At 45.8% G+C, this 12634-nt stretch overlaps 4 protein-coding genes across 5 annotated transcripts in view; 2 read left to right on the top strand and 2 right to left on the bottom strand.

Annotated features, from left to right (window-relative positions):
* LOC123127379 (E3 ubiquitin-protein ligase RFWD3) overlaps window positions 1–4890 on the top strand; it is a 7692-nt gene extending 2802 nt beyond the window's left edge. The window contains exons 2-13 of one of the 2 annotated variants that reach the window (XM_044547043.1): window positions 828–906; window positions 1014–1103; window positions 1177–1221; window positions 1933–1968; window positions 2271–2324; window positions 2404–2505; window positions 2807–2917; window positions 3036–3166; window positions 3259–3298; window positions 3734–3796; window positions 3883–4064; window positions 4153–4890. In XM_044547043.1, coding sequence (XP_044402978.1) covers window positions 828–906; window positions 1014–1103; window positions 1177–1221; window positions 1933–1968; window positions 2271–2324; window positions 2404–2505; window positions 2807–2917; window positions 3036–3166; window positions 3259–3298; window positions 3734–3796; window positions 3883–4064; window positions 4153–4651 — 1432 coding nt within the window. In that variant the 3' untranslated portion in view covers window positions 4652–4890. The remainder of the gene's footprint in view (window positions 1–827; window positions 907–1013; window positions 1104–1176; window positions 1222–1932; window positions 1969–2270; window positions 2325–2403; window positions 2506–2806; window positions 2918–3035; window positions 3167–3258; window positions 3299–3733; window positions 3797–3882; window positions 4065–4152) is intronic. The other variant, XM_044547050.1, reaches the window with a different exon arrangement.
* A 147-nt stretch (window positions 4891–5037) lies between these two features.
* LOC123127393 (uncharacterized) lies at window positions 5038–5585 on the bottom strand (the record flags this gene model as incomplete). The annotated part of the gene is given in 1 exon segment (XM_044547083.1): window positions 5038–5585. A coding segment is annotated over 1 exon segment (453 nt), but the record flags the coding sequence as incomplete, so codon positions are not given.
* A 105-nt stretch (window positions 5586–5690) lies between these two features.
* LOC123127391 (cellular nucleic acid-binding protein) lies at window positions 5691–8873 on the top strand. Its single transcript, XM_044547073.1, has 4 exons — window positions 5691–5998; window positions 6536–6759; window positions 6948–7043; window positions 7936–8873. The coding sequence occupies exons 2-4, from the start codon at window positions 6650–6652 to the stop codon at window positions 8585–8587; spliced, it is 858 nt and encodes a 285-aa protein (XP_044403008.1). The 5' UTR covers window positions 5691–5998; window positions 6536–6649; the 3' UTR covers window positions 8588–8873.
* A 325-nt stretch (window positions 8874–9198) lies between these two features.
* LOC123127385 (very-long-chain aldehyde decarbonylase GL1-10) lies at window positions 9199–11971 on the bottom strand. Its single transcript, XM_044547062.1, has 5 exons — window positions 11432–11971; window positions 10768–11090; window positions 9744–9891; window positions 9625–9657; window positions 9199–9449 (listed from the first exon to the last, which is right to left on the bottom strand). Exons 1-5 carry the CDS (start codon window positions 11759–11761, stop codon window positions 9381–9383), a joined length of 903 nt encoding a protein of 300 aa, XP_044402997.1. The 5' UTR covers window positions 11762–11971; the 3' UTR covers window positions 9199–9380.
* Between the last annotated feature and the right edge of the window lie 663 nt (window positions 11972–12634).

The following is a 12634-nucleotide window of genomic DNA, read 5'->3' as shown; positions in this document are numbered from 1 at the left end:
CAGCTGGGGCTGCAGCGTCCCAGCGAACGCCGCGGAGGCCCCTGGATGCGGCGAGTACCACGGCAGGGCCGGCGGCCCGGTGGCGATGGTCGGCGGCAGGGGCGGCGGCGGCCCGTAGGGGCTGGCCAGGTACAGTCGGATCCCCTGGACGGCTGTGACGAGGTAGTTAAGGACCCCGGTGATCTCCTCTGGGGTGTAGGCGGCGGCCGGTGGTGCGGTGGAGGGCGCCGGCATCTGGGCGGTGGCGACGCTGGAGGATGCGACCAGCGGCGCGGTGGTGACGGTCGGCAGCGGAAGCGACGGGGTGGGCGGCGGTGAAGACATGATCGGAACTGAGCTACCTGATACCAAATTGTTATGGCGCTGCTAGAAGGAGGGCGCGAGAGGGCCGGCCGGGGGCCTTTCTGCCCACGGCCGGGCAAGAGGGAAGGGATTTCCTTCTTAATTCTTGCTTGATTAGATTGATACATCTCCTCTCTTTATATAGAGAGGTTTACTTGACTCCCAAGCAAGGTTTACTTGAACCCTAAGCAAGCGACCCTTATCTCTAATTAACCCTAAGACTAATGGGCCCGTTAGGCCCATTACGTACTCTAACACTATGCATCATTGAGCCTTTTGATTATTTGAATTTTGTATCCAGGGGGTACCCCTAAAAAATATCCAGGGGGTGATGAACCTCGTTTATTCTTTAAACCTGTTTCTAGTTTTTTATTTGCTGGTTTTGTGGCATAGACCTATGTTTTGAACTCGTTATTTGTAGCCCCCAAAATAACTCATCTTGGTGGAAATCTTGAATTGCTAACTATATGATACTCTACTTGTAGTTGCATTCCTTGTGGACATGTCTACGGCAGATCTTGCTTAGAAAAATGGTTAGCACAGTGTGGGAAGAAAAGTGCCACGGTATGTTGTCAACAACTCCTAGTTTAGAATCACATCTTTAAGTGAATTGCACACTCTTATTGGGAGAAATACTTCTCAGACCATGGTTGTTGTTATTATTTAATCAGTGTCCTCAGTGCGGCAAGATGTTTAGACAAAAGAACATTATCAACCTCTATGCACCAGAGATTGTTGTTCCAAATAATGATCTTGAAAAGGTTAGTTTTTCTTTTATTTCTTTTCCTTGGATATATTTCTGACCATGGACTGAAGCTTGTTTTGTTTATACAGCAAGTATTATCATTGAGAGATAAAAATGAATTTCTTGAGAATCAAGTAAGCTACTTCCTTTTCAGAATCCACATTTTTTTTGCTTCAAACTGATATTAGGATTTATATGAACACTCTTTCCTGTTGACATGTTCACTGAATGTAAGATATTATGAGTCATATTACCAAGAAGGATATTTGTACTTCTGTTATTCTGTATGAACACTAATTACATCTGTGAATCAAGAAATCCTGGTGATAAGACTACATGGTCTTATATAAGTACACTTCGTCGCTTAAGGCAGCAAAGAATAATAAAAGGATTAAAAGGCAAAATGGATAACAAACTATTAGCAAAATCTTCAAGTGCAAATAAAAGTCAAACGGATTATGGATACAAAAAGGGTAACTCAGATGGAATCTGAGTAAATCATAGGCGTTTGCCCCTCTTTGCTAAACTGTTACTCCCTGCCTGGTTCAGCAACTGCCTGATTACTCTCTTTTTAGTTGATTCTGTAGCTTGTGCATGCCCGATGTTGAATGTTCACTTCTGCTATTGAATTCATCTCTTCATGCCATTTCAGTTCAGTGTAAATGTGTAATGATTATTAATAAGCTTAGACATTTTTGTGAGAAATATGTTAATGTTCTGTTGTTGGGTTATAGGCAACTGGCATATTCTCTTATCGTAACACTCCTATAAATATATTAAGTCACCACAAGGCATACGTTGCATATAGCTGTTATATAACCTAATACTTCTATGTTTCCATGCAGCAACAAAAATTAATTGAGGAGGTAAAAGAATATAAGGTACATGCATAACTTCTCCGCTTTGGTATCGCTATTTAAAGTATGAACAATAGTTTCATTGTGTTACCATGCATACTATTTAAACTGAAAATCTAGTACGGCGATTCTTCTTAGTAATGCTGTGCAGATAAAAGCTTACCTCTCAGTTTATTCATCTTAACAAAGCCCTCCTGTGTATGTTCCCTTATTATAGTATATACTAAATTGCTAGTTTCTGACTGACCTCTCACATGTCAGGAAATAAACCTTTTTGTTCAGTAGAGCATCGTATTTATTCACTCATGTTTTTATATGTCTTGCAGAGGCAGATTTTGTATCAGCAACGTCTAATAAATGAGTCAAGCTCAAAGCGACAGGTAGCATTACTCAAAAAATTAATTTTATTATCATTTATACAATAGAGGATGCTAATGTTCTTTTCAACCAATTATGAAGAAAATGGCAGAACAATCATCGAATGGAGCAATGATTGCAGAGTCACTTCCCTCACTTAGAGCACATGGTGGCAGTAGCGATCTTTGCAAGTTTGTTCTCCAGGTATATTTTATTTCGAGTGTTGCTTGATTGTCTCTTTCTACATTTAAACTATATGGAGCATTCTTGAGAGTTGTTTTCTAGTGCCATTTGGTTGTGCTTTTAAAGGATCATGTAATATGATAAAATCTATCATGTACATGCCTTGGTATCTTGTTTGTCATGCCAACTTTGGGCCCGAAAGGGTCATATAATCTTTTGATCCAATTTGTTTTTCTGTTCCTCACTTCGTTCTCACATAAAAAACATAACCACTCATTTGTGTAAGGCACCATGTTCTGAAGTTGTTTACCATATGTTGTAGAATGAGTTTGTCCTGGATGGAGCTCGAGTCATGGGCATAGATGCATCCAGCCAGATTATAGTAGCTTCTGGAAGGGCTCCTGGAGTTAGTGCTGAACATGTCCTTACCAAGGTACAGATTACAAACTAGATGTGTTGCTTAATGATTGAAGACGAGTTATGCTTCTTGACACACATTTTGTTTGTTTATTCGTAGTCACCTTATGTATCTCCACTCATAATTTCAACAGATCTGCATGTTCTCTAGACAGGAAACAAAAGTCCGCCTTCCGCCTAACACTAAAGCTGTCAGGGATATTTGTATAACTCCTGGGGGCCTTGCTATTTTTGCATCTCTTGGCAGGAAATTGTCACTTCTCAGGTCCGTCTGCAACATATGCCAGTTCAATTTCTCACTATTTTATTTAACAGATTTTAACTAACTTTTATTTTTGTGCGATATGCATATTACAGCATGACAACCAACAATGTTGTCCTTCAGTATGATCTACCGGTGATTCTTTGAACTTGAAGTTCACAAATTTTGCAAGTACATTTATGTTCTCCATACATTGACTAAACCAATGCTCCCCAAAATTTTGTTCACCTGATTCCATTTGCGATTAACTTCATTATAAGTATATATGTATTTTTAAATTATAGATGGTGTGTTTGCTTGAGGGTGTGGGTTTCCAGAAGGCTTTCCATTCATTTTTGGTTCTTCTTATAGCTCTTTATGTCGTGTATATTAAAATGCAGCAGCATACATGTTTCAAAATATCAGAAGATTTACATCCTGTGGCACTTGTAACTGACAATGATGCACAGAAATTGGAACATTTAAACTTTAAACGTACTGAATATATGCTTTCCAGTTAGAACTTTGTTTTGTGAACTACTTGAATGGTCTATCCTGGCCTGCTAATTTTTGTATTTTAATACAATGCAGGCTCCAGGCTGGTCCTGTTCAGGGGATCAAACTGGCCCCAATCACGTATATGCTGGATTACAGGTGGCTACTCAAAATCTCTTATGATTCCTTCTGAACCTTTTCTGCTATTTGAAAGGGTGACAAGAAACTTCTGTTGAATTTTACAGAATGGCATGCTTTTGGTCTTTGATACCCGCCAAACTAAAGGACCACTGCACTCCTTGAGTGGCCTATCTACAAACCCAGTTCATACAATCCACTCTGTCGTAGATGATAGCGGTTCCACGAAGATCATCTCTGCTTCTTCCATAGGACCCTGCATTTGGGATGTAGATGGCAGTGAAAATAGGTACTTGCCAGCTCAAAAGCTCTTACCGATTCTGCCGATGCCTATGGTATGTGCAAATGAAGATATTAAATGTTGGTCATTTTTCCAGGCCAAATTTGCTTACCGGGATGGAAAACCAAGGGGTCTGCATATCCCTTGCATGTGCCGCTCCATCAAGTGATCTGATTGTGGCTTCCTTCCGTCCGAGGGTCGAGTTTTCGGGCGATGGCAGTGCATCTCAAATGGGTATATCACAATCACCGACTCTCTCCAGTTCTGGGAAGCTCGGGTGCCACGCTCTCCTGAGGAGGAAGAGCAGCACATCCTTCGTGAAAGAGCAGATCTGCAACGGCAACGTGAGTGAGCTGCGGATGTCGAAGTCCGCAATCTTACCCTGCAGCGGAACCGACCAACGCCTCTTTGCCTACGGCGACGAGTCGCTGCGCGGAGTTCGCACGTGGCGGCTGCCTTCGTTTCAGCCGCTCGCTGATCTCAGGCCGCACCGCCAACCTATCCTTGACCTGAGGTTTGCGGAGAGCTCCACCGGGGAGAAGTACCTCGGGTGCTTGAGCGAGGAGAAGCTGCAGGTCTTCAGAATTAGGTCGTAGCAGACGAGACCCAGTCACTGATCACTGATCCTTCATTCGTTGTAACGCTTCACTAGTTTTCTTGTACTAGCATGAACAGGTCTTCCTCTGTACAGTATTCTCTAGTAGACTGCACATCTTAGTACACAAATCAACGTACTCCTCAGCAGACATGTATGATTTGCTATGATTTTTTAGGAGATGAAACATTGACATGTATGATTTGCTAGTTTTGTGATAAATCAGAGATTTAAATGGGATGATGCCTTGTATGCACATTACGCTGACATTTTTCCAACTACTTTTCATCATAATCAATACTCCCTCCGTAAAGAAATAAAAGAGCGTTCAGATCACTACTTTAGTGATCTAAATGCTCTTATATTTCTTTATAGAGGGAGTACCAATTACACTGTAACATCACAGTTAGAGATCATCGACTGATACAGTTCGCAGCACTACAGAGCAGGACGCATAGAAGCGTTCCATCTAAGCATGGCGGTCAGCCGCCGGCGCGCGAGTAGAGCGTCCTGAGGGTGTCGACGACCGGGCGGAACCCGTCGCGGAGCGGCACGACAGAGACGGCGCGGAGGTGCTCGGCGCCGTCCTTGGTGGGCTCGCGCAGCGCCAGGCGGCACATCTCCCCCTGCAGGGCGTCCGCGGCGGCGCGCGCGGCGCCCCGGTGCGCGGCGAAGAGGCGCGCGAGCTCGTCGGCGGAGCAGCCGAGCAGGGCGCGCGCGGCGCGGTCGAAGAGGACGACGGGGAAGACGCGGTCGTGGGTGGCCACGGAGAGGAGCAGCCGGTAGGCGCGCGCCGGGGCGGGGCCGCCGCAGGCCCCGCAGGGTGCGCCCTCGGGGTGGCCCGGGAGCGTGCGGCGGCCGCAGGCCGGGCAGGAGAGGTAGGAGAAGTCGGACGTGTCGGCCGCCACGATGGTGCAGTACGGTGGCGTCCACGTCGCCGCCGCCGCGCCACCGTCGCCGCTGCAGCCGGCGAGAGACATCCTGGCCCAAGCCCAAGAGTCGCTCGATTCCGGCCCACCACAAGCGCCACAGCCTTTTTTAAAACTTTGCGTTACGACTTCTAGTCTTCTACGGGTGGCTCGCTTTCTGTGAGCCGTCCACTGGAGATCGGACGGCTAGGAAAATCACGTGCTCCCTCTTATAGCCTGGATCTGCGTCGTCTTCCCGACCGACCGACCGGGTGCCTTCGGTGTCCGGACCAACCCAATCCCAATCCAACATCGCGAGTCGGGGTCTCTGTCCCTCACCGTCGCCGCCGCGGCTTCCCCCCGCTGACCTCCGCCGGAGTTCGCCGGACTCGTAGGGTTTCTTCAGTCGTCCTCTTCCCTGCTGGAGATCCGTACCCTAGGTAAGCCTCGGTTTCGTCGACTTCACCTTCACCTAATTTGCGCCGTGTTAGCAGAAATCGGCCCGTCTTCCCCGAGATTTCGTGCCTTTAGCTGTACGCGTATGTTGCCCGAGTAGATGCGAACCCGCTTGCTGTTGCCCGATGTGGTCGCCGCCCCTAGGGTTTCTTTCATTGAAGCTTGGGCTTTGTCCGATAGGACTTAGGAGCATGGCCCGGTGGAACTGTTGAGGCGCTCATATGTTGATAATCCAGCGTGCTTGAGGTGGTTGTAGGACGGTTCATGGCTGTAGGGTCAGGTGGTAAAACAAAATTTATTGGTAGGGCGTGAATTGGGTGATGTTGTTGTCTGGGAAGGAAACCCTCTGCGTCACGAGAAATCAAGATGCGGGGCGGTGCTTGCATGTCGTGAATGGTCGTGGCGGAAAGTAGGGGAAGTTCGTGCGGCCTACCGTTGGAATTCAGCGTGCTTAGTAGAGGATGATGATGGTTGTTGGCCTCATGGGGTTGGATTTCAGCCTGTGGTTTTGTTGTCGACAGGAAGGAAGGGAGGAAGGAAGCAGGGTGAGTTGTGGTGATTTTGTGGTTTGGACGTGTGGTGTTCACAGTTTGGTGGGAGCTTGGAGGCAGGAGATTTAGAAGGAAGGGTTGACGATGAGCAGCCGAAGCCCGCCGCCGAGGGACCGGAGGATGCGTACTGAACGCACCTTGTACCGTGACGCGCCATACCGGAGAGACAGGGACGGCCGCCGTGGTCCAAACAGGTTTGAGCCGCCTTATTTAATGAAACACGATGAACATTTGCCATCGTATATCAAGCGTTGCTGCTTTCTCTCCTAACTGTATGCGTTGGCCATAATGCTACCTGAAGAGGCCTTACTCTAGCCCTGGTTTCTATGATGGTAGCAGGGGCCTGTGTATCCTCTAATTATTTCCTTTACTTGTACTGCAGGTCTGCTAGTGATTTGTGCAACAACTGTAAGCGTCCAGGGCATTTTGCTAGAGATTGTCCAAATGTGTCTGTCTGCCATGCCTGTGGCCTTCCAGGGTAAGGACTATTACTTGTTTGGTCATGCGGATCTGAGATTTTGCAGTCTTGTATGTTAGCTCATGTTAAGATCTTCCATTGTGTAGCAACTTTTTATTGTATTCTTGACTTCTTATTCATAATGATTCAATGTTTTATTTTAGCCCTGCTATTTTCTAGTGCACATTTGTTATTTGCTTTTGTATGCCGTATTGTATCTAGAACTCTGTCCATCATCATGTAACTATTGCATTTCTTTTCCTGTGGGGTTTTCATGCTTTTAATATTCTAGGTAGACCTAGTTGTTTTCCAGTGCATATTTTACATTGGGTTACCATGATTAATGGTTGCAATTATTTGCTCATGCTTAACCATTTTGAGGCACCTTATGTTCTTGTCATGTTTAATGAGAAATCTAGTATCAGCGTGAATTGATAGTTTATTTGAGATCCCCCACCCCCCTCAAAACAATACACGTGTCACCTGTCTTAAGTCATTTGTAATCATCTTATGTTAGTACCTTTTTAGTACAAGTGCAAGTGCCTTGTACAAGGATTTGGTTCATTTTTCATAATTTATTCTGGATGCAAATATATTATCAGAAGGCGGTGGTTAACAAATAATGATACTTGAAGTTTGAACTGTACATAGATCATAACCATCATAAAAATGACCAGTACATGATAAATTGTGAAGCTTAAGTTGTACTCCCTCCGTCCTAAAATAAGTGTCTCAACTCTAGTACAACTTTGTACTAAAGTTAGTATAAAGTTAAGACACTTATTTTGAGATGGAGGGAGTACATAGGTCATACGTTATTCTTCCATGTGACCAGAGGAAAGCCTGCATAGTACATCCTCTACCTTTCTTCTGAGGCAAAAACATTGGCCACTCAGTTTTTAAATTTCTGCAGGCACATTGCAGCTGAGTGTTCTTCCAAAGATCTCTGCTGGAACTGCAAAGAGCCTGGACACATGGCTAATGCCTGCCCGAACGAAGGGATATGCCGCAACTGTGGCAAATCAGGCCACATTGCAAAAGACTGCACTGCTCCGCCAATGCTGCCTGGAGAAGTGAAGCTCTGCAACAACTGCTACAAACCAGGGCACATTGCCGTGGAGTGCACCAACGAGAAGGCCTGCAACAACTGTAGGAAGAGTGGCCATCTTGCCCGTAACTGCACCAATGAGCCTGTTTGCAACCTCTGCCATGTTGCAGGGCATTTGGCCCGTCAATGCCCCAAATCTGACGAGATCAACGAGAGGGGTGGGCCTCCTCCCTTCCGTGGCGGCGATGCTCTGTTCCGTGGCGGTGATGCTCTGTTCCGCGGTGGTGATGCTCCCTTCCGTGGTGGCGATGCTCCCTTCCGCGGTGGCGGTGGTGCTCTCTTCCGTGGTGGCTACAGTGACGTGGTCTGCCGGGCCTGCAACCAGGTTGGCCATATGAGCCGTGACTGCATGGGTGGCGCCTTCATGATCTGCAACAACTGCGGTGGCCGTGGTCACATGGCTTACGAATGTCCATCTGGGAGGCTCCTGGACCGGTTCCCTCCACGCCGATACTGAACGACTACCAAGAGCTCTTTCAGATGACTGTTCCTTTTGATCCATCGTGTTGTGAGTCATCATCTTGACGTGCGTCATGTTTTTGATTGTCAAGGGATTGGGTATTCCAGTTGTTTCTGCAACTTGTTAGTCTCGTGGTTATTGAATGGCTTCTAGGGTCTTTTCAGATCAGACTCCCTTGCTCCCTGTGTTTTGAATAATAATTATTTTCATGGATTAGTGAATACCAAGTGTTTATCTGTAAATTGTGATTTCAGCTATTTTATTAACTGGATCATTCTGTTGAGAGTGGATCTATATGAATGGAGCGCGTTATGTTAATGCTTACAAATTTCATGGTCTAAACTGTGTTTTCAGTATTACTCCCTCCGTCTCAAAATAAGTGTCTTAAGCTTAGTACAAATTTATACTAGAGCTAATACAAAATTGAGACACTTATTAATACTGTACAATCTTATAACTGGAGCTTGCGTGTGAAGTGAAATGGATGTACATATTTTTTCTTCATAGACAGATGATAAATATTCAGTATGACCATCAAGCGCACAAGCTTAATCATACTCTTCTATTGAAAGCCAATCCACAGACATATACGTAGATAGCAAGCTCGCTTGAAGGTTATCTGGGAAATATTATTGGTCAGCGTAACAAGTTCAGGGATGTTCACCACACTTGCAAAAAAAAAATAACAGAACAAGAACTACACATGCCCAGCTCAACACAACTATTTTCACAATGCCATAACTGAACAAGATCATCAGGGAGGCGCTGAGGATGCACTCTATAAGACCATCTAATCCAACTTCGCGTAAGCGAATCCGTCGGCACCTTTCTCGCCGTCGCTTGGCGCCAGATCCTTCAACTATTTCATGCAGGGGGGACAAGAAAAGTCAATAAAATTAGCTCCACATATATAGTCACCTTAACAGCCAATTAGCAGATGGCAGTTTTGCAAACTGCAAAAAAAAATGCACGATACTATTTCTTAGGTAAAGTACAAGTAACGACAGAAGATATAAACAGTTAAAACAAACTACCTTTGCTAAGTAAGCTTTGTGGAATCTGTAACCCTGAAAGAACAATATACTCAAATTAGAAATCTTGCGCTTGCTGAGATTTTGAATAGTGCCTTTGTGCAATGAAGGGGAAAACTTACTCTGTCGGTCCCATATAGGTAATCACAGTACGTGAAAACGGAAGCAAAATTGCTCTGGCTTTGGCCTCCAACGTAGTGATGATAATCATGGTATTCTGCTCCTCCATAGAATGGAATATACTTTGTCAGGCTGAATGGGAAATCAAAACTGCAAAATGAAAAGATAAAACTTCAGAAATGTCATTGTGGAGTAGTCATGGACAGTATCACTGAGCATAGCAACAAAGCAAAATAAAACAAGGCTCATCTCCTAAAAGTCGGATTAGATGCGGCATTTTGTAGCTTAGCTGTTCACACATATTATTATTTCTTCAAGATTTGTAGGTTATATCTTTTTCCATAGCAGAGTGAAATTATAATTAAGAAACATAAGATACTTTAGTCAAAATAATCAAGTCACATGAATTGAAACACAGCTGGGGAAAACCCCGAATAAATGTAGAGTTTGTTTGTTAATTTTGTCCTACAAAAGAGATAATTGCTTTAGCTTCTTCATTACCAGGTTCTTCCATTCATATAATTATAGATGAACAAAGAACTGTATTCGTAAGAAAACCTCCCATGTTTCTATTTCGTGTGGCGTATACACGTTATGCAAACAGAACATATGGTTACTTTACTTTGTTTTCTTATGGCTTGTTAAACCTTTCTTTTTGTCTTTTTGGATCATAACCAAATAAAAACTTCTCGAGTTATTAGAATCCATAGTCAAATTCAGTCCTTGGTTATTCAAGTTAGATGAAATAGTAATAGTTTGGCTCATATTAAGCAGCCAGCTACAACTTTTTAATCAATAACTCAACTAATTCAGACGTAGACCCATGCAGCTAATGTCGCAATCATCCAGCAACTCCATTTGTTATGAATGCATCCATCACTAGCAGCAAAATATAACCTTTGCCAAATACTACATCATTGCATACATCGTCACATACACCGGGAGCTAGCTATTTAGTTATAGAGGGGTTAGTGGCTGCACAAGCATAGAAATAATCTCAAGAGAGAAAGTACTGAAACTCCTTACCCGCTGTGTGTATCAATGGCTTCCATCTGACGAAGTATAATCCAGAGCCAGAATGTTATCATGTGGCCTGGTGCAATGGCTGGCCCAGCGAAGGAGGGGATGCCGAGTATGAGAACCTCTGCCCAGTGTGCGTATGGCGCGGCAAAGCCAATGGGCGCGGTGTACTCATGGTGGATCCGGTGGATCTTCTCATAGCCCCACTCACCGTGCAGCAGCCGATGGATCCAGTAGTTGAGGTAGTCCTCAACCAGGAAGTAGACCAGCAGCTGTGCGGCCATCTCCCCCAGAGACGGCAATGGCAGTCCGGTGTGGATTCCCACCATCTACAGTGAGCAATCAAACAGGATAAATTTATTAGTAGTACTTTCTTTTGGCAAGACTGCGTGGAGAAAATAGAGGAAACTTTGAAATGTTGATCACTTGTACAGGGTTTTGGGGCAGAGCCCACGCCATAAATTCCACAAATCTAGTACAGTACCTCCGAACATACAGATCAAAAGGACAACCCCAATGGGAATCTAGTAAATTCTATGCCTGTAAGCGCTAGAACATCCGATCTTTTCCATGGAGCCCCAAATCTCCGACCGCATTGCCTAGATTCATCATCCACCAAGAGAGCGAGAAAAAAAACGGGGGTCGAGAGAGAGAAGCCGGCGGAGCGGACCTTGACGGCGGGGTAGGAGACGAGCTGTAGCGGGCCGATGACGAGGAAGAAGATGCGCATGACGTCCCCGTAGCACTTGAGGAACTCGGCACGCGAGAGGCGCACCCGGGGCTGCAGCTTGTACGGCCCGACGGCCCGCGGCGCGCGGAGCTCGAGGAGCGCGACGGGGAGCGGCGCGAGCGTGAAGACGACGAGGAGGAAGAGGATGTTGAGGCAATAGAGGTAGTAGTCGGACGTCTCCGCGGTGCACCGGAACCACAGCGCCTCCGCGGCCGTCATGGCGCGGCCCAGCGCCGCCTCGGCCTCCGCCGCCGTCGCCCACGGGAGCATCTCGTCCGGGCCGGACGGGCAGACAGACACGAGGACCCGCCCGCAAAAACAGAGAGAGACCACTGGCCAATCTCGCTCCTCGGACCCTCCGCTACTACTACTCCCACTCTCCCGGGGACTCGTCCGTAATTTCTGTGTAGTTGCGGGGTGCTTCGCCGTATGTTTTGCCGCTCCTGCCCCGGGTTTCCAGAGCGGTTCGGTGACACTGGCGCTGGCCGGCGAGTGGCCGTGAGCCCGAGACGTCGTGCTCGCCTTTTGCGGTGGGCTGGATGGCACTGACGTGTGGGGCCGGCGTGGGCTTTTGGTTGTCAGCGAGGCGTTGGCGCGATGGGCCGGCAGGTCTTTGTCCGGTACGGGTGATTTTTCTAAGTTGGATCTCACGTGCCACATGGAGCCCCTGTGGCTGTCCTTTTGGACCCATATGAGATGCATGATCTGGACTTTGATACTATGAACTGTTTTTTTTCCTGCTTAATATATGAAATGCCAGAAATTTGCTGGATCTTTCAAAAGAAAATAAAAATATAATTTTGCTAAAGCACATCTAGATGTACTCTAAGTATTGCATATCTAAGTCCTATGTAATTGATTTTATGCTAAGATTCGTGCAAGCATTTTCTTTTGTTTTTTTCTTTTCTTTCTAGATTGACTGGGTTACTTAGATGTGCAATAACTATAGCACAGATGTGCCCAAGACAGACCTATAAAAATAATATGGGTTGTTTTTAGTTTGCGGGTGGCTTTGAGACAGTTGATTGATCCCGAGATTAGACGTGAGCTGAGCTTAAAGTCCTTTCTTTGCAGGAGTTCTGCCTTTTCATTTTTCATGGGCTTATCCTGCTTTGCTAAACTAGATAGAGGCAACTCCAAAAT

This window comes from Triticum aestivum, chromosome 1B, assembly GCF_018294505.1.
Source record: "Triticum aestivum cultivar Chinese Spring chromosome 1B, IWGSC CS RefSeq v2.1, whole genome shotgun sequence".
NCBI lineage: Eukaryota > Viridiplantae > Streptophyta > Magnoliopsida > Poales > Poaceae > Triticum > Triticum aestivum.
The sequence above is the reverse complement of the archived record's forward strand: the minus strand, read 5'-3'. Positions and strand labels throughout refer to the sequence as shown.

What these genes read in the sequence shown, in the direction of transcription:
- LOC123127391 (XM_044547073.1), top strand. Translation starts at nt 6,650, where the DNA reads ATGAGCAGCCGAAGCCCGCCGCCGAGGGACCGGAGGATGCGTACTGAA. An exon ending in GGCCGCCGTGGTCCAAACAG is followed by an intron (nt 6,760 to 6,947) that starts GTTTGAGCCGCC and finishes CTTGTACTGCAG; the next exon opens with GTCTGCTAGTGATTTGTGCA. An exon ending in CATGCCTGTGGCCTTCCAGG is followed by an intron (nt 7,044 to 7,935) that starts GTAAGGACTATT and finishes AAATTTCTGCAG; the next exon opens with GCACATTGCAGCTGAGTGTT.
- LOC123127385 (XM_044547062.1), bottom strand. Translation starts at nt 11,761, where the DNA reads ATGCTCCCGTGGGCGACGGCGGCGGAGGCCGAGGCGGCGCTGGGCCGC. An exon ending in GCCATTGATACACACAGCGG is followed by an intron (nt 9,892 to 10,767) that starts GTAAGGAGTTTC and finishes TTCATTTTGCAG; the next exon opens with TTTTGATTTCCCATTCAGCC. An exon ending in ACAAAGCTTACTTAGCAAAG is followed by an intron (nt 9,450 to 9,624) that starts GTAGTTTGTTTT and finishes TGCATGAAATAG; the next exon opens with TTGAAGGATCTGGCGCCAAG.